Below are 25,137 nucleotides of genomic sequence, written 5' to 3' on the forward strand. Positions count from 1 at the left end.
CTAGAAGGGCCTGGAACAACATATACCAAGCCCTGAAAGAAAATGGATGCCAACCAAGAATCTTATACCCAGCAAAACTTACCTTCAAATTTGACGATGAAATAAGATCCTTCCATGATAAACAGAAGCTAAAGGAATTTACAAAAAGAAAGCCAGCATTACAGAACATTCTCAGCAAAATATTCCATGAGGAAGAGATGAAAAACAACGATGCAAATCAGCAACAGGAGGCGCTAGCCTAAAGGAATAGCCAAATAAAGGAGAAACCAAATCATGTCAAAAACAAATATGAGTCAATTGACTGGGAATACAAATCATATCACAATAATAACCCTGAATGTTAATGGCCTGAATTCATCAATCAAAAGACACAGACTGGCAGATTGGATTAAAAAGAAAAATCCAACAATATGCTGCCTGCAAGAGACACATCTCATAGAAAGAGACACCCATAGACTAAAGGTGAAAGGATGGGGAAAAACATACCATGCACACGGACACAGCAAAAAGCTGGAGTATCCATCCTCATCTCAGATAATGTGGACTTCAAACCAAAACTAGTCAGAAGGGATAAAGAAGGACATTACATGCTGCTTAAGGGAAGCATAAATCAGCAAGACATAACAATCATAAATATCTATGCCCCGAACATTGGCTCATCCACGTACGTCAAACAAATCCTTCTCAATTCCAGAAATCAAATAGACCACAACACAATAATACTAGGCGATTTTAACACACCTCTCTCACCACTGGATAGATCGTCCAAACAAAAATTGAATAAAGAAACTATAGATCTCAACAACACAATCAGCAATTTAGACTTAACGGACATATATAGAATATACCATCCAACAAAGAATGAATACACTTTCTTCTCAGCAGCACATGGATCCTTCTCTAAAATAGACCATATTTTATGCCACAAAGCTACTGTTAGTAAATACAAGAAGATAGAGATACTACCTTGTACTCTATCAGATCATAATGGATTGAAATTAGAAATAAATGACAGAATAAAAAACAGAAACTTCTCCAATACCTGGAGACTAAATAATACACTATTATATGATGAATGGATAACAGAAGACATCAGGAGGGAAATAAAAAAATTCTTAGAAGTAAACGAGAACAAAGACACATCATATCAAAATCTCTGGGACACTATGAAAGCAGTACTTAGAGGAAGATTTATTTCATGGGGTGCATTCAAAAAAAGAAGTAGAAATCAACAAATAAACGAGTTAACACTGCAGCTCAAAGCACTAGAAAAAGAAGAGCAGACCAATACCAAAAGTAGTAGAAGACAGGAAATAGTTAAAATCAGAGCCGAAATCAACGAAATCGAAACAAAAGAAACAATCGGAAAAATTAATAAAATAAATAGTTGGTTCTTTGAAAAAATAAATAAAATTGATAAACCCTTAGCCACACTAACAAAGAGAAAGAGGGAGAAAACTCAAATTACTAAAATTCGGAATGAACAAGGAAACATCACAACAGACACGAGTGAAATACAAAACATAATTAGAAGCTATTTCGAAAATCTATACTCCAACAAAACAGAAAACCTTGAAGACATCAACAAATTTCTAGAGACATATGAACTACCTAAACTGAACGAGGAGGACATACACAACTTAAATAAACCAATTTCAAGCAATGAAATAGAAGAGGTCATCAAAAGCCTACCAACAAAGAAAAGTCCAGGACCAGATGGGTTCTCAGCCGAGTTCTATAAAACCTTTAAAAAAGAGCTCATTCCAATACTCCTCAAACTATTCCATGAAATAGAAGAGGAGGGAACCCTCCCAAACTCGTTCTAGGAAGCCAATATCACCCTGATACCTAAACCAGACAGAGACACATCAAGGAAAGAAAATTTCAGACCAATATCCTTAATGAACATCGATGCAAAAATTCTCAACAAAATTTTAGCAAATCGCATACAAATATATATTAAAAAGATAGTGCACCACGATCAAGTGGGTTTTATCCCAGGGATGCAAGGTTGGTTCAACATTCGGAAATCAATAAATGTCATTCACCATATCAACAGACTTAAAGTTAAGAATCACATGATTATTTCAATAGATGCAGAAAAAGCATTTGATAAAATACAGCATCCCTTCATGCTCAAAACACTAGAAAAAATTGGGGTAATGGGAACATTCCTAAACATTATAAAGGCCATCTACGCTAAGCCCATGGCTAATATCATTCTAAATGGTGAAAAACTGAAAGCGTTCCCCCTAAAAACTGGAACAAGGCAGGGATGCCCTCTTTCACCGCTTCTATTCAACATCGTCCTTGAGACTCTAGCCAGAGCAATCAGACAAACCAAAGAAATTAAAGGGATACGAATAGGAAAAGAAGAACTCAAACTATCCCTGTTCGCTGATGACATGATTATATATTTAGAGGAACCTGGAAATTCCACCAGAAAACTTTTAGAACTCATAAGTGAATTCAGTAAAGTAGCAGGTTACAAGATCAATGCTCATAAATCCAATGCATTTTTATACATAAGTGATGAATCTTCAGAAAGAGAAATTAGGAAAACTACTCCATTCACAATAGCATCGAAAAAAATAAAATACTTGGGAATCAATCTCACAAAAGAGGTGAAAGACCTCTACAATGAGAACTACAGAACACTAAAGAAAGAAATTCAAGAAAACCTTAGAAGATGGAAAGATCTCCCATGTTCCTGGATAGGCAGAATTAATATCATCAAAATGGCTATACTACCTAAAGTTCTATACAGATTCAATGCAATTCCAATTAAAATCCCAATGATGTACCTCGCAGAAATAGAGCAAGCAATTATGAAATTCATCTGGAAGAATAAAAAACCTAGAATAGCTAAAGCAATCCTCAGTAGCAAGAGCGAAGCAGGGGGTATTGCAATACCAGATCTTCAACTCTACTACAAAGCAATAGTAACAAAAACGGCATGGTATTGGTACCAAAATAGACAGGTAGATCAATGGTACAGAATAGAGGACATGGACACAAACCCAAATAAATACAATTTTCTCATACTAGACAAAGGTTCCAACAATATGCAATGGAGAAATGATAGCCTCTTCAACAAATGGTGCTGGGAAAACTGGAAAACTATATGCAATAGAATGAAACTAAACCCCTATCTCTCACCCTACACAAAACTCAACTCAAAATGGATCAAGGACCTCGGAATCAGACCAGAGACCCTGCATCTTATAGAAGAAAAAGTAGGTCCAAATCTTCAACTTGTTGGCTCAGGATCAGATTTCCTTAACAGGACTCCCATAGCACAAGAAATAAAAGCAAGAATAAACAACTGGGATAGATTCAAACTAAAAAGCTTTCTCTCAGCAAAGGAAACTATCAGAAATGTGAAGAGAGAGCCTACAGAGTGGGAGAATATCTTTGCCAACCATACCTCAGATAGAGCGCTAATTTCCAGAATCTATAAAGAACTCAAAAAACTCTACACGAAGAATACAAATAATCCAATCAACAAATGGGCTAAGGAAATGAACAGACACTTCACAGAAGAAGATGTACAAGTAATCACCAGATATATGAAAAAATGTTCAACATCCCTAGTAATAAGGGAAATGCAAATCAAAACCACCCTAAGATTTCATCTCACCCCAATTAGAATGGCGATTATCAAGAATACAAGCAACAATAGGTGTTGGCGAGGATGTGGTGAAAAAGGAACACTCATACATTGCTGGTGGGGTTGCAAATTAGTGCAACCACTCTGGAAAGCAGTGTGGAGATTCCTCAGAAAGCTTGGAATGGAAACACCATTTGACCCAGCTATCCCACTCCTTGGCCTATACCCAAAGGACTTAAAATCAGCATACTACAGAGATACAGCCACATCAATGTTCATTGCTGCTCAATTCACCATAGCCAGATTGTGGAACCAACCTAGATGCCCTTCAGTTGATGAATGGATAAAGAAACTGTGGCATATTTATACAATGGAATATTACTCCGCAATGAAGAATGATAAAATTATGGCATTTGTAGGCAAATGGTCGAAATTGGAGAATATCATGCTAAGTGAGATAAGCCAATCTCAAAAAACTAAAGGACAAATGATCTCGCTGATAAGCGGATGAGGACATATAATGGGGGGTGGGAGGGGCTAGCATTAGGTTTAGGGTTAGGTTTAGAGTTAGGCTAAGGAGAGCGGTAAGAATGAAGGAAAGAAGGACTGTGTAGAGGGAAAAGAGGGGTGGGAGGGGTGGGAGGGGTGGGAGGGGTGGGGGGGAGGGGAAAAATATAATAAACATCATTACCCTATGTAAACGTAAAAAAAATAAATAAATAAATTAAAAAAAAAAAAAAAAAAAAAGCATTTTGAATACCAATAAAATAACTGAAATTAAGTCATTAGGATACCTTCCTACATTAAAGAAAAGCAGTTTGAAATACTACATATTTTTTATACTAGATAGCTGCATGTACTTTGGTTAATTATTCAGCATTTTCACTAAGACTTCTACTTAATGTCCAGTGGTATAGTTTTATTATCCTCACCCAAACCACATATTTGTGTGTGTTTGTGTTTGTATATGTGTGTGTGTGTGTGTGTGTATGAATATACTCACAACCTATATCTTTAAATACTAGGGTTGATAATATTAAAGGCATGTCTATTTATATGCTGGGGTAAAACATGATAAAGTAGAATGCTCAAAGATTAAGAATTTACATATATGATTTTTAAGTAGTATTATTAAATTGACAATAAAGTATAGATTCCTTTTTGTTTTAACTAGTTTTGTTAAAAATACCCCTAAAATGTATGAAGATATTATACTACTGCAAGTGAACTGATATAAGCTGAATCTTTCAAAATAAGAATAATGTAGAATTAAACATTAGCCTTAAACTAGAAGAAAGAAAGCTGCTTTCTCAGCTTTCTCTGCTGAATGGATTCAGCAGAGCCCTTGGACAACAAAACCATTTGGCAAGACTGTCACTAAATTTGATAATCTCTATGCCTATCCTCTTATGTTCCATAACTACTAATTCTGCCAACGTTATATACCAAAGTGCTTCAACCATTTGAATTCTAAGTTTTTAAACTTCTCCTATTTCATGTTTTAATACAGTAGAGAATTTCTTCCTCAATTACAGACTGCCTCATTTACTTTGTGTTTCTTCAGATTTCTTATTCAGGCAATTGTAATAGAAATAAAATTATGCTAACAAGATGCCAAAATATCTTACAGTTACTGTGCAAGTAACAACTTTGTGACAGCTGGACAAAGTAGGCAATTTAAGGATAGAATAAAGCACAATGAAATTTTTATCTGTTATTCACAAAATTTATTAATTTCTAGTGATTATGAATGTTTTCTCATGGTAACAAAGAGACATGGATACTCATGGGTCTAGAGAGTGGTTCTTTCGATACCTGCAAAACATCTGTTTATTGTCAGGACAAGCAGCTTACTTCCAAGAACACATACCCTACAGAAAGTCTGAGTTAAATGACTGCTTGCGGTGTGTAAAAAAGCACAAGTACTTAACAGTACAGACAGTACTCCACTGTGTGTGTGCATGTATGTGTGATGTCAGCAGCTAAGAAGCCCTGATGATAGTACAGGTCAAACAACCTCAAACTGCCATTTTTCTAGGTAAAAAAATTGTTAAATATAAGCAACTTCAGATGGTCCAACTTGAATTTAAAGACAGTTACAGCCAGGCACAAAGACACATTCTTGTAATCCCAGAAATTTGGGAGGTTGAAGCAGGAGGATCACAATTTCAAGACTGATCTAAAAACTTTAAAGTGAGAACCTGTCTCGAAAACAATTTGAAAGGGGAATTCTGGGATGTAGCTCAGTCATAGTGTCCCTGGGCTCAATCCTCAGTACCATAAAAACAAAGCCAACAAATAAAAAACAACAAAAGATAGTTACAGACTGTGTAAGTGTGTGTATGTGTACATATAAACGAAGGCATATAAATGTTGACATATCAAAATTATGACACAATTTTAAAAAGTAATTTTTTCTCCTAAGGTTAATTCACTATGTTGTTTGAATCTTTAAAAGTACCTTTGGTAATCAGTCTCCATGTTAAAAGCAATAGCAAATTGTTACACTGGATATAGAAATAGCAACCCAAACTCTACTAATTTCTGACCCTTTACAGGTTCCTTAGCTCTTTCCTCCTACCACCTCGCTCTCACACACACACCTGCTCACTCTTAATTTTTATCTCTGTTGAGAAAAAAAAATAATTGAAAGCATTATAAATGGTAGTCTGATTCCATTAGTCCAATTTAATATATACCTATTACATTTGGATTAAAGGTAAAAAAAGGAAATAGTAATTTTTCTTCTGATTGAAGAATCTTTCATGAAAATAAATACTACATTTGTTATGAGAAGACATTATTAAATGTTTTCAATTTATATGCTTGTTTTCCAATATTAAATGTTTTCAATTTATATGCTTGTTTTCTAATTTCAACTCTTTTAGCTTAAGAAACTTTAGTAAGATGAAGTCAGCGTATTGATCTTTTAAAGTAAATCATTTTAGTTATACATATTAAAATCCTAAGAACTACATCATGGGTTATAAATGTTTGAGGGTCCTAATAGGAAGTTAATTCTAGTACTGTAATGATGCAGTTATTTAGTTTTGTTAGCAAATAAAATAATCTACAACTTTTCCATGACTTAAGGAAGGGAAAGGAGGAAGAAGAAATTATCTTTGCTACTTCAAACAGAAATATCACCTACACTCAAAGTCATTTTCAAAAGCAAAATCCTACCTTACTGAAAAATACTTCCATGGTTCCAATGTCACACAAGAAAGGAACAGATTCCTTGCTTACTTTTTTTTTTTTTTAATGGTAGTTCAGGATTAAAGAAGAATTTTATAGCAGCAATTGAAGAGTTCATGGATAGCCTCAGGAAATCATTGAGAAGAATACTTGAGTAATAGTCATTCTATTTTCCAAATGGAGGTCAATGTCTGTTTTCAGTACTATTTATTTTTTGGGGACTTGGTTTTTATTTGGTTTGCCAGGATTTTTCAATCACTACATAAGTCAGATAATTTCAGGGCATGAGATTTCCTTCTAATAGTATCTCTTTTCATTTTCACTGTCCCCTTCCTATTCTTTTCTGATCTTCTAGATCATGCTATGTCCTCCACTGTCCCCTCTTCCTCTCTGATTAATACCACAAAATTCAGACTTCCTGCCCTGGTAAAATTATTCTATTTACATTTTTCTTCCCCCTGCTTATACTTTTCTCTACAATCTACACAATACCTGGCATAATATGTGTCCAATAATGATCTGTTGCTAGACCTGGAAAGTCCTTCATAATTTTTCATATTTTTGAAAGCCACAGACCTTACTTTCAAAACTCTTGAAATTTACCTCCTTTAGGTAGTCATTCAAGCTAGTTCAAAATATGTTAGTCTGTATTATGTAACTTGCACTGTTGGTTTGTTTCTTTATAAAAGTATTCTTCAATCTCAGGTTTGTGTACGTTTTCTTTTCTCCAGGGAAAAATAATTTCCCACACTGACACCACTTCCTGGCAGAATTACTAAAATCTTTATAACTTCCTGACTGATGGGTATGCCTGAAATGGATTTTCTAAGTCCCTGAGATTTCCCGGGTGATAAGAGCATCTTTTGTTTTAATGAGGTGACTCTTGGTAGACTCCTGGATTATCTTAAGATGAAGGCTAGTTGCTGGGAAACCCACTATGTGATTAGAGTTGGAACTTCCAGCCCCAGTCCCCTAAATCTCCAGAAAGGCTAAAGGTTGAGTTGAACACTAAATGCCAATGATAGAATTAATCATGCCTATGAAATGAAGCTTCCATAGAAACACAAAGAGAGTCTAGAGAGCTTCTAGATGACTGAAAACATGGAGGTGCCTGAAAGGTGGTGTGTTCTTAGAGGGCATGGAAGATCCATTCCCATTCTCACAAACCTTGTTTATCTGTCTTTCTTTCATTTGGCAAATTATAAATTACCTATATTCTTTGTAATATCCTTTTTGATAAATTGCTAAACATAAGTAAGTATGAGTTCTATGGGGCGTCCTAGCAATTTTTTGAACCAAGGGCAGGGTAATGAGAATCCTAATTTATAGGCGATTGGTCAGAAGCACAGACTACAATCTGGGGCTTGTAACTGAGATCAGAAGTAAGGAGCAGTCTTGTGGGACTAAGCCCTTAACCTGCTGGGTATGCACTAACTTCCGTTAGTATCAGAATTGAGTTAGATTATAGGATACCCAGTTAGTGTCACTGGAGAATTGGCTGTTGGTAGAGAGAAACCCTCACACATTGTGGTGACCAGAAATGTTCTGTGTTGAGTGGTGAGAGTAGGAAAAACAATTAGGTTTACCCTAGCTCATATAATAATTTAAAATATTTATAATAATTTAAAATATTTATAATAATTTTAAATATTATAAAGATGGTAAACTGAGTATATGTAGTTAGTTCCTTTAAACCCCTTAACTACCAGCAAAAAGGTTGTATACAAGTGTTTGGTTGTTTTTAAGGCATAAGCCTACAAGAACCAAAAGAATAGAAATAAAGGAAGAAAATAACAAATCTCAGGAGCTGACAAGGCAAAGAGATGATTGGTAATTGACTCAGCAGACCTCAGAAAGCTGAATCCTAAATGAGAAGTATAGAAAGCCCAAAACTAACCCATTTTAATATAAAATTCCTTTAAGACTGAGAAATCAGCAGGATCAAACACCTCTGGAAACAGAACCAAGATGAAGCTGAAACCACTATCTGGATGAAGGAAGCTGGAAGGCTCCCCCACCTCCCTGAAGTCCTCGCCTACTTAGCAGAGCCATATAACTGAACCTCTTCCATCCTGGCAAATTATGAGAAGTCTACTCACTAGAGAAGGTAAAACGCAGGGCCTCTGGATTGGGTATTTGTTATATAATGATCTTTGCCAACATGAAATATAAGCAGATAGTTAAGGATTAGCAAACATTCCAAGCGTTTAATATAAAGGCATCAAAAAAAGACACAACAGCAAACAAAACTGCAGGACACAGAGGTTACACAGGGGTGGAAAAAAAAAAAAAAAAACCCTCTAAAACACTCAATAATTCTTAAAAAGATTAAGAGAGGCTAATAAGAACAGGATACTAACACAAAGCAACAGAAATAAAGAGTTCTTAGAAGTTAAAACTGAGTAACTTAAAGAGCTAGAAGACCATTTAAAGCTGAAGGAAACTCCCCAAAAAGTAGAGTAAAAGGACAAAACTGAAAATAAGAGAGAAAAGATAATCAGAAGACTGGTTAAGAGTTTTAATACAGTAATATGTCTAGAAAGCAAAAGTTGAACAAGGAGGGAAGAAAAAAGATTAATGATATTTTTCTAGAACTAAGGTCTTAATTTTTCCTTAATGAAAAGATTAGCCCAAAGAATGAACACCCAGCAGTGAAGGATAAAAATAGATCCACATATGGCATATTATTGTGAAATTTCAAGATACTTAGAACAAGGAGCAAATACTACCAATTTCCTAAGAAAAAATATATGCACTCTTTACCTCTCTCTCTCTGTGTGTGTGTGTGTGTGTGTGTGTGTAAATGTATATAAATATATGTTACACTGAAAGAAAAAGCTTTTAAATACAAAGGAAACAAATGGCATCACCCTTTCAGAGTAAACTGAAAAATCACTTTGCTTGAACAGAAAAATCTAGCCACCTGTGGCAGTGCATGCCTATAATCCCATGACCCAAGAGGCTGAGACAGGAGGATTGCAAGCTTGAGACCAGCCTCAGCAACTAAAAAGGCCCTACACAACTTAGCAAGATCCTTTCTCAAAACAAAAAATAAAATGGGCTCAAAATAAAAAATAAAATAATATATTTATTTATTTATATATATACATATAAATAAAATGTCTTCAACAGAAAAAAAATCAAAATCAGATGTACATACATGGCATAAAAATAAACTTGTTTTAGCATCTTTTATTTTTAAAAAAGCCCTGAAGGAAAAAATGCTTGAAAGTCTAAGCAAAAATGGACATCTTCATTCAACATACCATCACTTAATGATTTGGTTAGACCTGAACATTATGTAGTAGAGTATGAAATTTAACTTCTATGGAAAAAACAAAACCAAAACAAAAAGGTTACAGATGTAATGTCCCTTTTATACTTCCTAGAGGGAGATATAAGGGCTTCTTTAGCTCTTCCCAAAGCAGCCTTCCAAACTCTGGTACAATTCTGCCACTTACAACAATTTCATGAATGTAACATTAGCATAATAAAATAATTGCACAGCATACCTCTATCTTTCTTTGGAAGAAGTGAATTATGCTTCTCCAGGGGATGGCCAAGACATTTCCAAGACATATTCTCTCTCTTTTTTAAGACAATCTCTATTTTTCCCACATTCTCAACAATTCTCACTGAAAAGAACATAAATTCCAGTTGTATAACTGATACTAAAAAGATTTTAATTAAAACCAATCTCTTTCCCAAACAGTCAAAATGTCCTGATCTTATATAAGGACACTGATTATTGGTGGGAAAAATAAAATTTTGCTCATGTATAAAAAATTGCTTATGCACTATATGATGTTAAATTCAGCTTAATTTATTTTAGATTCAGAGCGATTTCTAATAATGTAAGTATTGCTAGTTTTCATACAAGCTCAAAAGTCATGGCAGGGGGCTGGGGTTGTGGCTCAGTGGTAGAATACTTTGCCTTGCATGTCTGAGGCACTGAGTTTGATCCTCAGCACCACATAAAAATAAATAAATAAGATAAAGGCATTATGTCTATCTACAACTAAAAAAAAAATTTTTTTTAAAGTCATAGCAGCTGATCAACACAGTTTAAAATTAATAATTTTTTTTTCAATAAGGATAAACACATACTGTTACCATTGAATGGATCCACAAAAATGAGTTTAAATTATTCCTTTTAACTTTTCTTAGTTGGAACCTAAGGGGTTCTTATGAGTAAATTCAGTAGAATGCTGAGCCTAAAAACAAAAATAGCCTCAGTAGAGTAAGTTCCCAGTAAATATGGGACAGATTTAATAAAGTACATGTGAATCTTTGATAAGTAAGAACCTTTTAGATTATATTTTTTCTTTTTGAATGATAATAGTCTAGATGGGTATAATAATAAAAATAGACCTATATATATATATATATATATATATATATATATATATTGATTTAAACTTGATGAGATGAACATGCTTTTAAAGATATTAAACATATTTCATTTTTGAATGACAACAGTTTAGAAAATATGGGTATAATAATAAAAACAGAATTCTATATACATTGATTTAAACTTGAGATGAACATGCTTTTAAAGATATTAAACATTTCGTTTTTGAATGATAGTTTAGAATATATGGATATAATAATAAAATAGACTTCTAAATACATTGATTTAAACTTGATGAGATGAACATACTTTTAAAGATATTAAACATATTTCATGTTTCTTTAGAAGCAATGTCTCTGCTCATTGTAAACTTGGAACCCAGCAACAATTTAACAATTTTCTAAAATAGATTAGTGAAATGGATTCAATTAAATGATTACTAATTTGAAGCTTAACCAAAATAAAAATAAGCTCTTTGATTTTATAGAGCTCACTGTGTAATATGGAAAAAGGAGACACTGAACCAGTATAATGTACTATGAGTGTACTTGGGAACCTGAAACTATGCTTCTTCCATTGTTAAACAGCTGGGTAATTCACACTGCTCATTTATATGCAACAATATTAGAAATTTAGTATGTTCTGTCAACATTAACCATTTAACTATATACATGTAAGAAAAATTTGTCTGTTCTAGTAATATTTTTATGAGTGACACATAAGTAGTATAGCAAAGAAGAGGAAGAAAGAATAGAAAGGAGACAGGAATTATTTTTTTAAGGAGAAAAAAAAGGAAAAAATAGAGATGAAATGAATAAAGAATGGAAAGGGGGGTGGGAACAAACCAGAAGGAGTATTATTTTAAAACTAGCATATGTGTTTGTACAAACAACATCACACCTTTATTTTGTAACGTGAAAATATATACAAGCAAAGTAAGACAAATGCAATTTTCTTTTTCTTGTCTCTCTGCATTTACATACATATTTTTGATAGCTTACCAGAAAAATCTTCCTGAATCTCATGGCTTAGTCCTGGGATAAAAAAAAGTATATTTAGCTATCCAAAGTCAATTCATACAGTTTATGAACACTATATAAAATCATTTTATGTTACTATTTCAAATCCTTAAAAACTAGAAAAACTTTCTGAGAAAATAAAAGAAAGATACAATACACAATCATGGTACATACTGACGATCCAACAGAGCAAGAAGGGAGCAGACCAGGAAGGCAACATCTGACTGAAGCATGCTCATTACAGTGTTTATGTGCACATGCGGACACAGGCCAGGCCTAAATCTAGCTTGGCTTGTCTTTTCTTAGTGCTTTCTGTAAAGCTGACTATACATTCAGTTATTGAAAAAATTTTTTCTTGAAAATCTATGTATACCAAGCACTTTCCAGGTGTTGTGGAAACAACGGTTAATAAAAGAGAAAAATCTTTACCTTTATGGAATTTACATTCTGGAAGGAGGAGATACAAGAAATATTTTTACAAGTATCTGTTCTAAATTTCACTGTGTTAATATGGCTTTCTGAAACTTAAATTTTTGCATTATTGTACTCTTTCCAATGCAGTGCTGGCAACCAAAAGTTAGTTAGTTCATTTTTTCTTTCTTTCTTTCTATCTATTCTACCTATTTATTTATTTTTATGGTACTGGTGACTGAACCCAGGGGTTCTATCACTCAGCTATACTCTAGCCCTTTCTATTTTGAGACAGAGTTTCACTAACCTGCCTAGGCTGACCTCAAACGTGTGATCCTCCTGCCTCAGCATTCTGAGTCACTGGGATTACAGATGTGTGCCACTGCTCCCTGAAAGGGTTGCATATTTTTTACTGAAATTTTTTGTTTGTTTTTTTTCTATGTATGTGCTAGTGTAGGGGCTCTGAGTTCCCCCTACTTATCTGTCTTGACTGAGAAATAATACAAAGTGCCTTGACTGCTATGGGACCCCAACTAGCTACATGTTTTCTTCTGTAGGCTAGAACCTATGAAGGGTCTAATATTCCAAGGCACTGAAAAAGGCTGTTGTCAAAAACACTGAAAGAAAGTAGCCCCAGTGCTGAGCCAAATTCCCCAAGAGCTTTTATAAACCCTATAACCCACCCCACTCACTGCAGATACCTAGACAAAACATCCTTTTCTCAATGTTAGCCTCAGTGATATGCTACAGCCCCCTCTGTACATAAGCTTCCCTAATAAACGTTTGCATGGACCTCCCTGGCAATTAGTGACTGCTTCTTTGGAACACCAACCAGCACCATCTTGAGATAGTTTGGAGGTGGGGGGGGGCACTCCCTTGTAGAAACTCCCTGCCACTGCTCTTGGGGCCACTCCAGGGATGAACAGCTAGATCTACTGTTAGCTACAGTGTGAATAAAATTACAAAGTTCTTGAAAAATAATAGATGCTAACATAAGGTTTTACTTAAGGAGAAATCATGACAGTGATAATAACTAATGTACTTGTCTAGTGTGTTTAAAGCTCTCCCTTAAGGGTCAGTTAGAATTGTACAGTTGGTCTTTGACCATGAAGATACAGGCAGCTGAGGGACACAATACAAACTTGCAGTCTGGGCTATTTTGCTGCATTCGCTGACTTCTCAAGGCAGAGTTAGCAAGGAATGAGCCACCTAGTGACGAATGTTCAGTAGGAGCACGTGACCAACAGGCTTCTAAACTTACCTGTAGGTGCCAAGAACAAGAGATTCACCAAAGCTAAGCCAACAAATATCGATTCTGTTCACATCTAATTATTTAAACTTGTAAAGGTGAGATCACACTGCTATTTCTTAGCACTTTTATTAGCATAAAGAAATAATATGCCAGGCACAGTGGTTCATGCTTATAATCCTAGCACTTTCAGAGGTTGAAACAGGAGGATCACAAATTTAAAGTAGCCTCAGTAATTCAGTGAGGCCCTGAGCAACTTAGTGAGACCCTGCCTCAAAATAAAAAAATAAAAAAGGACTGTAGATGCAGCTCCGTGGTTGAGCACCCCCTGGGTTTAATCCTTGGGATCAAAATAAATAAATAAATAAAAATTAAAAAGGAAAAAAACAAATCTATCAAAAATGACAAATCAAGATGACTACAGTAGATTAAATATTAGTTACCTAGACTAGTACAAGTTATTGCCATAATTAAAGGAGCTGTTCTCATTAATAATAATAAGGTACTTACCAACATGTATAAGATATGAATAATCCTTGATAATTGTTTCTGCTCTAAAGGAATCATTCTGATGATCAACTATTATTGAGTCTAAATTGATATCCTTTAACAGAAAGAAAAAATAAAATGAATAAATAGTTAATTTTTCCCAAACTTCTACAATTCTATTTTTAATGTAATCAGTGAACGTTCTCCTAGTGCTACTTTATAGATCTCTACACTAAATGCTACTCCTGGGTTTTTTTTTTTTTATTTTTCATACAATCCAATTCTTTTCATTCAAAGTACATATCACAATTTTACTTATATATTTTCTGTTTAATATCTACCTATCTTTAGAGTATTGTTTGGCATCTAGTAGATATTCAATAAATATTTGCTGAACAAACGATGAAAAATTAGAATCAGACCAGCAACCAAGATATTTGGGTTCATTTTAATTTTTTCAGTATTTTATGATGCTGGGCAAAGTATATAACTTCCCAACCTTAGCTTATCAAAAAAAATAAGTTCATTAGCAAATTTCTTAGAGGTTTCTAACTTTTACATAGCTTGATGCAAGGTATTTTGGTTCCTATCATTTGACCATACACTGAATTTATTACTCCATGCACAAATTTTCCCTTTTCCCTTTCCCTTAGCCATCTACCCTCTATGTCCCATTACTATACTACTCGGAGTGGATACTGACCTCCCTAGGTCCTGCCCTCTTGGTTTTAGACCATGATAAGAGACAACAGTGAGAAGTAGTAGGAGGCAAGGCAAGCTGTGTCTCTGGTCCTCCTGGCTTTATCAGGCACAGCTACCGCAAGAGTCAGAGGACCCACTGGCTCAGATGTGGTTCTGCTACCACAGAAGTAGAGTGAATTCTCTAAAATTCCTAGCTGTCAGAACTCATGTTTAAAGCTACAGGGTTCCTCAAATGTGAAATCTGGGAGCCTCAATGTTGTTAGAGGATATGTTTGGAAATGTTCTGAGTTGTCTGCTTTTTTATCCAATTTTCCAACTGGACTCTAAGTCCTGTGAAAGCTAGGTCTCTATCCATCTAGCCCATTATTAGATTACTGACATCTCAGGCAATGCCTCATACAAAAGAGGTGTCAGTAAACCAGTTATCTTCCTAACTTTAGTTCAAATGGGCATCTCAATACCATTAGTGGTTTTAAACTAAAACCACAGCACTAAATCTCACTAATTCCAATGCATGTTTAGGAAATTCATTCTTATAGTGAACTTAACTAATATCCACATTTGTCATCCATACCTTAAAAAAAAAATCACAGAAAAGCACACAAAACACTTCCCAGTTTAGTTTTTTAAGAGGCTATAGCATGGCTAGTAAGAACACACTTGCCAGACAGAAGTCAGATTGCTAGATTCCAAACTCTAGATCTGCCATCTACTATGTGACTTTGGATAAACTAATCTTTTTCTGTTTCTTTGTAAAATAGGGATAATAGTAGTATCCACCTCACAGAGTTGTAAGAAGTAAATAAGTTAATATAAGACAAATGCCTAGAAAAGGACTTGGCACATGACTAGCATGTGTATGACATGTTAATAACATGTGTATAACATAAGTATTTATTTTTCCCCTGATATTTTAAAAACATCTTTACCTTTTGTTTAGTATATATGACAATGGTGACTAAAGAATCTGTTTGGAACCAGTCATAGCTGTAAAACATTAAGAAAATAATGAATAGTCATACTGATAATGATATACATTAACATATTAAATCATTAAATTTATAGCAAGAAATATAGTTCTCTAGGTTAACCTTTTTTCTAAAATGAACAGTAACCTTAACATGTCATAGTCCTCATTATATAGCTGACAATTATTTGTAAATTTAAAGTATCTACGCTTCCATGTATTTGAATGAAAACAAAATAACACAAATAAAACACTTTTTGTGGAAAGGTTACATATCTTCCTACTAAAATCTTTTATCAGAGTAATAACAGAATACATGTTTTGTTAAGGAGCATGAAGAAATCTGCATGATGTTACCTTCACTCCTTATCATGAGTAAACTGCTACTATGAAATTAACTCATCCAGGTTGCTTAATAGACCTATAATAAAACTTCAGATAAAATTAAGTCTTCTATTTTGCTACAGTTATTGATGAAATCAATACTGTTTCTGCACTTATTACCTACACACAGGCAACCATACATGAATCTAGAACAGGCATCCTCAGTCCCATAACTTAAAATTATCATAAAATAACTTAAAAGTATAGCAGAATGCCTCTGTAAGAATAATATAGATGGCCATGGGAAAAAAGGAAGGAAGAAAAAGAACTGCAGAGAACAAATAGGGTCCTGAGGGCATTTGAAATGTCATCAACAAAAGTATACATGTATTGCTTAAGTTGGTGTTAACTGTTTAAGATAAATAGTATCTAATAAATTTTGAAAGATTTCCATTAACAATTGATAAAAACAAACTAGATTTACAAAAAATTGAATAACTGAATTATGGTATGGTTATATGATGAAATGCAAACAAAAAAATACTTTCACAGAATATTTAATGACCTAAGAAACTGCTCACAAAATGAAATACCAATATTACAAAAATAGAGTAATATGAAATAGGTATTATATGAATCAAACCGGAAGGAATAAGTTGAATGTTAGGAGTGTGTATCTAAGTTTAGTGGTTATAACTGATTTCATCACTTACTTTTGTATTTCTGTGTATTTTCATATTTTTCACATTTTATACTCTGCATGTACATTTTTATAATCAGATAAATATTTTTAATATTTTTAAGTTAGAATGGATCAAACTTCAGTTATATTTAGAACTCATATTTAGGGAACAGCTCATTCTCCCACAATTCCTGATAAATGAGGCACTACAATTCATGTGTCAAAAAAAAAGAATGATTAATAGTAAATAATATATCAAACCTAGAACTACTTTCTTTTTTTTTTTAATGTGCACTTTTTTGTTTAGAACAGATTTAGCTTTAAAAATGTAAAACAAGCTCACAAACCTTGGAGAACTAGGACCTTCTTTGGTAGTTGTGTCTGTTACTTGGCTCCTGGGAAGCAAACCTTCACAAAGAAAAATGAAATAGCAACAATTCATCTTAACAGCATTAATTTTTTTCGGTTAACTTCTTATTGATATTCCATAAATACATAAAAGGACATAAATTGTAAATGTACTACTCAATGAATTTTCATATACCAAAACATACCCTCATAGCCAGTACCCTCTTCAATCCTCTTTCCAATGGCTGCCCCTGCCCCAAGACTAGTCATTAAGTGTGGCTTCCAACACCACTGATAAGTTTTTGACTGTGTTTGACAATACCATTAGGGGTATTAAGATGACCTTTTGAACTAAAGGGCACACAAAGAAATCATAAATATATTCTCTTTCAGCCTGGCTTTTTTGTCTTCTTTTTTTGTCTTACATTAGGGGCATTATGATTCTTTGGGCAAATAAGCAAGGTTGATCCATGCTACTGAATATACCAGAAGTTTGTTCCTTTTCTATAAAAAAAATACTGAACAGTATTACATTGCAGGAATATAAAACAATTTATTCTATTGATGAATGTTCAGATTATTTCCATATTGGGGCTATTATGCATGTTGCTGTTATAAATATTCTTACATACACATATATACATTCTTAAAGAAACTGTATCTATGTCATATATGTTTAGCTTTAGTAGATACTGCTAAGCAGCTTTTCAAAGTGGTTGTACTAAATTTACAATTTTTACCACATGGTTTAAGAGTTCCAGTTGCTATACTATCTTATTGACATGTGGAATTCTTTTCCCATTTTACTCATTTTTGGAAATTGACAAGCTGTTTGTTTTTATTAATTTTTTAAAATTTATTTTTATTGTAAATAAGTGGGATACATGTTGTTTCTGTTTGTACATGGAGTAACAGCATACCATTTGCGTAATCATACATTTACATAGGGTAATGATGTTTGATTCATTGTTATTTTTTCCTTCCCCCCACCCCTCTTTTCCCTCTATACAGTCCCTCCTTCCTCCATTCTTGCCCCCCTCCCAACCCCCATTATGTGTCATCATCCGCTTATCAGTGAGATCATTCGTCTTTTGGATTTTTGAGATTGGCTCTCACTTAGCATGATATTCTCCAATTTCACCCATTTGCCTGCAAATGCCATAATTTTATTATTCTTTATAGCTGAGTAATATTCCATTGTATATATATACACCACAGTTTCTTTATCCATTCATCAATTGAAGGACATCTAGGTTGGTTCCATAGTCTGGCTATTGTGAATTGAGCAGCTATGAACATTGATGTGGCTATATCTCTGTAGTATGTTGATTTTAAGTCTTTTGGATATAGGCCGAGGAGTGGGATAGCTGGGTCAAAAGGTGGGTCCATTCCAAGTTTTCTAAGGAATCTCCACACTGCTTTCCAGAGTGGCTGAACTAATTTGCAACCCCACCAGCAATGTGTGAGTGTACCTTTTTCCCCACATCCTCTCCAACACCTATTGTTGCTTGTATTCTTGATAATCGCCATTCTAATTGGGGTGAGATGGAATCTTAGTGTAGTTTTGATTTGCATTTCTCTTATTACTAAAGATGGTAAACATTTTTTCATATGTTTGTTGATTGCTTGTAGATGATCTTCTGGTGAAGTGTCTGTTCATTTCCTTAGCCCATTAATTGACTGTGTTATTTGTATTCTTGGTGTAAAGTTTTTGAGTTCTTTATAAATTCTGGAAATTAGTGCTCTATCTAAAGTGTGTGTAACAAATATTTTCTCATTGACCTCTAAGAATTTTTTTATCTCCTCCCTGATGTTTTCTGTTATCCAAGTTTCATTCAATAGCACATTATTTAGTCTCCAGGTGTTGGAGTAATTTCTGTTTTTATTTTGTTATTGATTTCTATTCTCAGTCCATTATGATCTGATAGAACACAAGGCAATATCTCTATTTTTCTGCATTTCCTAAGGGCTGCTTTGTGGCATAACATATGGTCTATTTTCGAGAAGGTTCCGTGTGCTGCTGAGAAGAAAGTGAATCTGCTTGTTGATGGATGGAATATTCTATATATGTCTATTAAGTCTAGGTTATTGATTGTGTTATTGAGTTCTATGGTTTCTTTGTTTGGTTTTACTTTGGAAGATCTACCTAGTGGTGACAGTGGTGCGTTAAAAGTCACCCAGAATTATTGTGTTGTGGTCTATGTGATTCCTGAAATTGAGAAGGATTTGTTTGATGCACCATTGTTTGGGGCATAAATATTTACTACCATTATGTCTTCCTGAGTTATGGTTCCCTTAAGCAGCATGAAATGTCCTTCTTTATCCCTTCTGACTAACTTTGGCTTGAAGTCCACTTTATCTGATATAAGGATGGAAACCCCTGCTTTTTTACTGAGTCCATAGGCATGGTAGGTTTTTTCACATCCTTTCACCTTTAGTCTGTGGATGTCTTTTACTATGAGATGAGTCTCTTGCAGGCAGCATATTGTTGGTCTTTCTTTTTAATCCAATCTGCCAGTCTATGTCTTTTGATTGATGAGTTTAGGCCACTAATGTTCAGGGTTATTATTGAGATATGATTTGTATTCCCAGTCATTTGGCTTATTTTTGGTTTTTAAGTTGGCTTGGTTTCTCCTTTGAGTGCTTTTTCTCTAAGGTAGTTCCTCCCTTTGTCACTCCGTATCTCCGGTTTCAAGCAGAGGATATCTGTTTCTTGGTGAGGCAGTTTTTGATGCTTATCGATCCCCTGGTGTTTACCCATTTGTCTGCTGTGATGACCTGCAGTCTGCCAGCATATCGACGCCTTTTTTGAGTGCAGACTGCTCACTGTCAGGCTTCTATCATCCGCCATTTGTCTGCCTCTCGCCTGTCCATCACCTGCCTTACACCTATCCATCACCCAGTGCATGAGGTTCATTTCACCTCCTGATCATTGGACAACAGTCAGCAAACTGATCACCAACCGCCAGTGGAGCACCAGCTGCCTGCTGTTGCCTGGAAGTTCACTGTTACAGTACCTGCAGGTTTGATTACACATGGCTGCCACCATTTTGAGACAACAGCCAGGCCCCGGAGGACCCCTGACCGGACTGACTGAGCCCCGTCTCCAGGATCCCTCAGACCGATCAATCACTCCCTGCCTCTGGGGCCCTCACATCAACTGACTGCTCCCTGATGCCAGGACCCCCAGACCAACTGACTGCGCCCTATCACCGGGACCCCAGACCGACTGATTGCACCCAGCCTCCAGGATCCCACAACCACACCAAACACAACGGACCTCCAGGACCCCTGCCTGACCAACCGCATCCTGCCTCCAGAACCTCCAGCTGACCACATCCACCCCTGAGCTGCAGCTCCCCATTTGCCAACACATTTCAAAGCCAGAGTGGCCATCTTGGATAATCCTGGAAGCCATAGCTCCGATCTTTAGGTGGGGCAAATCCCATCCTGAGATGCCTGCTGGAGGCTTGAAGCTCATTGTCAGGTACCTCTCATGCATCAGGCTACTGAACACTGGGAGGTTTCATTACTATATGACTGTTATACTGTAGATTTTCTTTTTTCTCCTTATTGAAAAAATTTAAGTTTTTATTTCTTTACTTTTCTTGCTCTCTTTTCCTTTTGTTTACCTGTTCCCTCAGAGTCTCTTTCTCCCTTTTTTGCATGCTAATATTCAATTTCTTTTGATTACACTCTCACCCTTTCTATTTTCTAGAAATTCTGTATATTCTTCTCTTATCACATTAACAGCCACATTCTACATCCCTCTGCATCCTCTTTGTCCTCCATTAGAAACTGCAGACCTTATTGCAAACCTGTTTGTTTTACTGAAGATAATATTTGAACTCATTCTGTTTATTATGACAATTTTGTTATTGTCCTCATAGGGGCTATTTGGTCTAGGATTGCATAGGGTCTGAATTGGGCACTGCTAATATTGATCTCCCCTTAGAGAAAGGGTTTCGGAAACCTATAGGGCCACTATAAGCCTATAGGGGGAAATCTGCAATACCCCAGATCTGCACTGCTAGCGGGGAAGATACATGAACAACATGAAAAAACAAGGGAAGAAAATGATCCAAACAAATCTAGATTCTATATTAATAGAATCCAATGACAGTATGTTAGAAGAAATGTCAGAAAAGGACTTCAGATTATACATGATTAAGATGATTCGCGAAGCAAAGGATGAGATAAGAGAGCAAATGCAGGCAATGAATGAAAATACCAATAAGCTGAAAGAGCAAGTGCAGGAAGCAAAAGATCATTTCAACAAAGAGATAGAGATTCTCAAAAAAAACAAAACAAAACAAAAAAAAAAAAAAAACAGAAATCCTTGAAATGAAGGAAACAATAGATCAAATAAAAAACTCATCTGTTGAAGGGCATCTAGGTTGGTTCCATAGTTTAGTTATTGTGAATTGAGCTGCTATAAACATTGATGTGACTGTGTCACTACAGTATGTTGATTTAAGTCCTTTGGGTATATGTCAAGGAGTGAGATAACTGGGTCAAATGGTGGTTTCATTCCAAGTATTCTGAGGAATCTCCATACTGCTTTCCAGAGTAGTTGCACCAATTTGCAGTTCCACTAGCAACGTATAAGGGAACCTTTTTTCCCACATCCTTGCCAACATTTATTGTTGCTTGTTGATTGATAATTGCCATTCTGACTGGAAATGAAATCTCAGTGTAGTTTTAATTTGCATTTCTCTAATCACTATGTTGAACATTTTTTACATATTTGTTGATTGACTGAATTTCTTCAAAGGCACTAAGAACATTCACTGGAGAAGAGATAGCCTCTTCAACAAATGGTGCTGGGAAAACTGGAAATCCATTTGTAGTAAAATGAAATTAAACTCTTATCACCCTGCACAAAATTCAACTCACAGTGGATCAAGGACTTAGGTACTAGAACAGAGACCCTGAGCCTAATAGAAGAAAAAGTAGGCCCAAATCTCCACCTTAATAGCTTAGGAACTGATTTCCTTAACAAGACTCCTAAAGCACAAGAAGTAAAATCAAGAATCAATTAATGGGATAGACTCACACTAAAAAGTTTCTTCACGCTCTCTCTCAGGAAATGAATTCAAAAAGCCCTGCCACTTATTGGAGAACTAAGTAAATGAATGGGAGGATGACTCTGGGGTAGGGCGGAGCTGGCATCATGGATCAGGACACCAGGATCTCTGAGTTCTAGCCACCAGCCATAGCAGCTGGGAGAAGGAGTGACGAAGATAGAGTAGGCTAAGAACAGGAAAAGAACATGGAGGCAGATATTGCAGATCTTCGAAGTAAGCCCAAAGAGGTTGAAATAGAGCGACTGAAAGCTGCACAGTATGGTTTACAACTAACGGAGAGCCAGAATGAATTGCAAAATCAATTAGATAAATGTCGTAATGAAATGATGAACATGAATGAGAATTATGAACAAGAAAAATATACTCTTCAGAGAGAAGTTAAGCTCAAGAGTCACATGTTAGACAGTTTGAGTTGTGAATGTGAAGCTATTAAACAACAACAAAAAATGCGGCTAGAGCAATTAAAAGAGCAGCTAAGCAGAAGTCATGGACAGGAAGTGCATGAACTCAAAAACAAAGTTTGGATATGTATGGAAAAACTGAAAGCAGAGTTAAATGAAGCAAGGCTTAGTGAAAAGCAGTTGAAGAACAAAGTAGACTACCAGAAGGAACTCCTCTCTCATAAATCAGAGGAGATACAATGATGTCTGAGTGTGTGCATGAAAGCATGTCTTCAGAGATGCTAGCTCTTCAGGTTCAGCTAGCTGAAATGGAAAGTGTGAATACTGCCCTCAGAGAAGTGAATGAACTACAGTACAGGCAGGAACAACTAGAACATCTTAGTGCTAATTTAATGCACCAGACAGACCGACTTAAAGAAGAAAAAGAAGAGCAGGAGAAGGAAGCAGTTTCTTAGTATGATGCCTTAGAGAAAGTTCACATAGCAAATCAAGATCTCCAGGTACAGCTGGATCCCAATAGTAAGGGCAACTCTTTGTTTGCAGAGGTAGAAGATTGAAGGGTGGCAATGGAACGCCAACTTATCAGTATGAAAGTCAAATATCAATCACTAAAGAAGCAGCCTATTATACAGATTTACTTCAGCTAAATCTTGAGAACTTAAACAGAGAAAATGAAAGCAGCAAGGGCGAATTGTCCATACAGCGAATGAAAGTGTTGTTTGAGAGCCAGTGGGCCCTGGATATTTAGTGAAAACTTTTTGCAAATGAAAGACGCCTTCAGCTTTCAGAAAGTGAAAATATGAAACTGAGAGCTAAGTTGGATGAATTGAAGCTGAAATATGAACCTGAAGAGATAACCGAAGTGCCTGTACTCAAAAAGAGGCAGGAAATGCTATCTCTGGATATAACCACCCCTGAAAATGAATATGCCAGTGGTGCTATCGGGGAAGGAACTTCTAGATTCCTACCTCAGAAGGAGACACAGTCCTGTTCTAACCAAGCAGAAGGTGACTTGCAATTAGAAAAATCAGTATCTACAAACACTCCTGTGGCCCCTCTTCCTCCTCACAAAAATCTGCCGGTGAATGTGCAGCTAGAGGTAGAAGAAATGTGTGAAGCTTGCATCAGGGCCAGTTGATGCTGAAGCCTTAAGTGAAAGAAGCGGGAACACCCATGCCCAGCTCTCTCAGGTTAGCTGCCAAGTCAAGGCTTTAAACAGATATTAAAGAAGAGAAAGAACCTGCAAGCAAATGGGAAAAGGAACCTTGCAAGAAATCACACCCTATTGTATATGTGTCCTCCAAATCCACTCCACAGACTCAGTGTCCTCAGGAGTAAGGACTTCTCTCTGATCACTGGGAGGCAGTACTTGCCCTGAGGTCATTGAGGAGCTTAGTTAAGAGTAGAAGTGGTGGTACCACCTTGCAGAATACATCTGCTCTTTGTGTTAAGACCCAGCATTTTCCTGCTTCTTTGACCAGGCTTTCAAATTTTGGTTGTGATTCTAACCTGAAGAGTTTCTTAAGAGACAACCCTTCATGGACCTCTATGAGTCACACTGAATAAACTGTTAACAGGAGGAAGACTATACTTAATTTAATTCTATATGCTGTTTAGTATTTGGATTTTTTCCAGTAAAGTGAATGTTTTAACCTACCTTCAAAACCACCTATTTGAAAAGAGAAAACTGAAGTCATTTACTATTGTATTTTTGTATGTAATCTTTTTATGAACTTAGTTTTTCACTGTATTGTAAAAATAGGAAATTTGATTTTGAAAATATTGTTACAGATTTTGTCAGTTTTTGAAGCACCTATGTTCACATTCATGTTTTAGATTTTATGACTCAAGTATATGGAACAAATCATTTTAAAATGTAAAATAAAATTGCAATAACTTTAAAAAAGATTCTTCACAGCACAGTAAACAATCAAGAATGTGAAGAGAGAGCCTACAGAAGGGAGAAAATCTTTACCACCTGCACCTCAGACAGAGCATTAATCTCCAGGTTATATAAAGAACTCGAAAAACTTAACACCAAAAAAAAAAACAAAGAACCCAATCAATAAATGGGCTAAGGAACTGAAAAGACACTATTTTCCATTTTTAAGGCTAACTCTTAACTGGCATATTAGTTAAATATAGTGCATCCAAAGGAAGGTAACAGGTTCTATAAAGCACATGTGGTGGGAAAGAAAACGTCCAGTTCATTAGTAATTAATCTTTACATAATAGTTACTTTTGTAGTATCTCAAAGGAGTCCATCATCAGATGAAAACTAAGATCAGTCCTTAATTTACTG

At 35.4% G+C, this 25,137-nt stretch overlaps 1 protein-coding gene across 2 annotated transcripts in view; it reads right to left on the minus strand.

Moving 5' to 3' along the window:
• Positions 1-25,137, minus strand: part of LOC124988837 (cytochrome b5 reductase 4) — a 101,218-nt gene that overhangs the window by 24,657 nt on the left and 51,424 nt on the right. For both annotated transcript variants that reach the window (XM_047558620.1, XM_047558618.1), the window contains 5 exons: positions 17,347-17,407; positions 15,956-16,013; positions 14,346-14,439; positions 12,158-12,190; positions 10,318-10,440 (listed from right to left, as the gene is read on the minus strand). In XM_047558620.1, the coding sequence (XP_047414576.1) occupies positions 10,318-10,440; positions 12,158-12,190; positions 14,346-14,439; positions 15,956-16,013; positions 17,347-17,407 (369 nt within the window). The remainder of the gene's footprint in view (positions 1-10,317; positions 10,441-12,157; positions 12,191-14,345; positions 14,440-15,955; positions 16,014-17,346; positions 17,408-25,137) is intronic.

Source organism: Sciurus carolinensis, chromosome 7, assembly GCF_902686445.1.
Source record: "Sciurus carolinensis chromosome 7, mSciCar1.2, whole genome shotgun sequence".
NCBI lineage: Eukaryota > Metazoa > Chordata > Mammalia > Rodentia > Sciuridae > Sciurus > Sciurus carolinensis.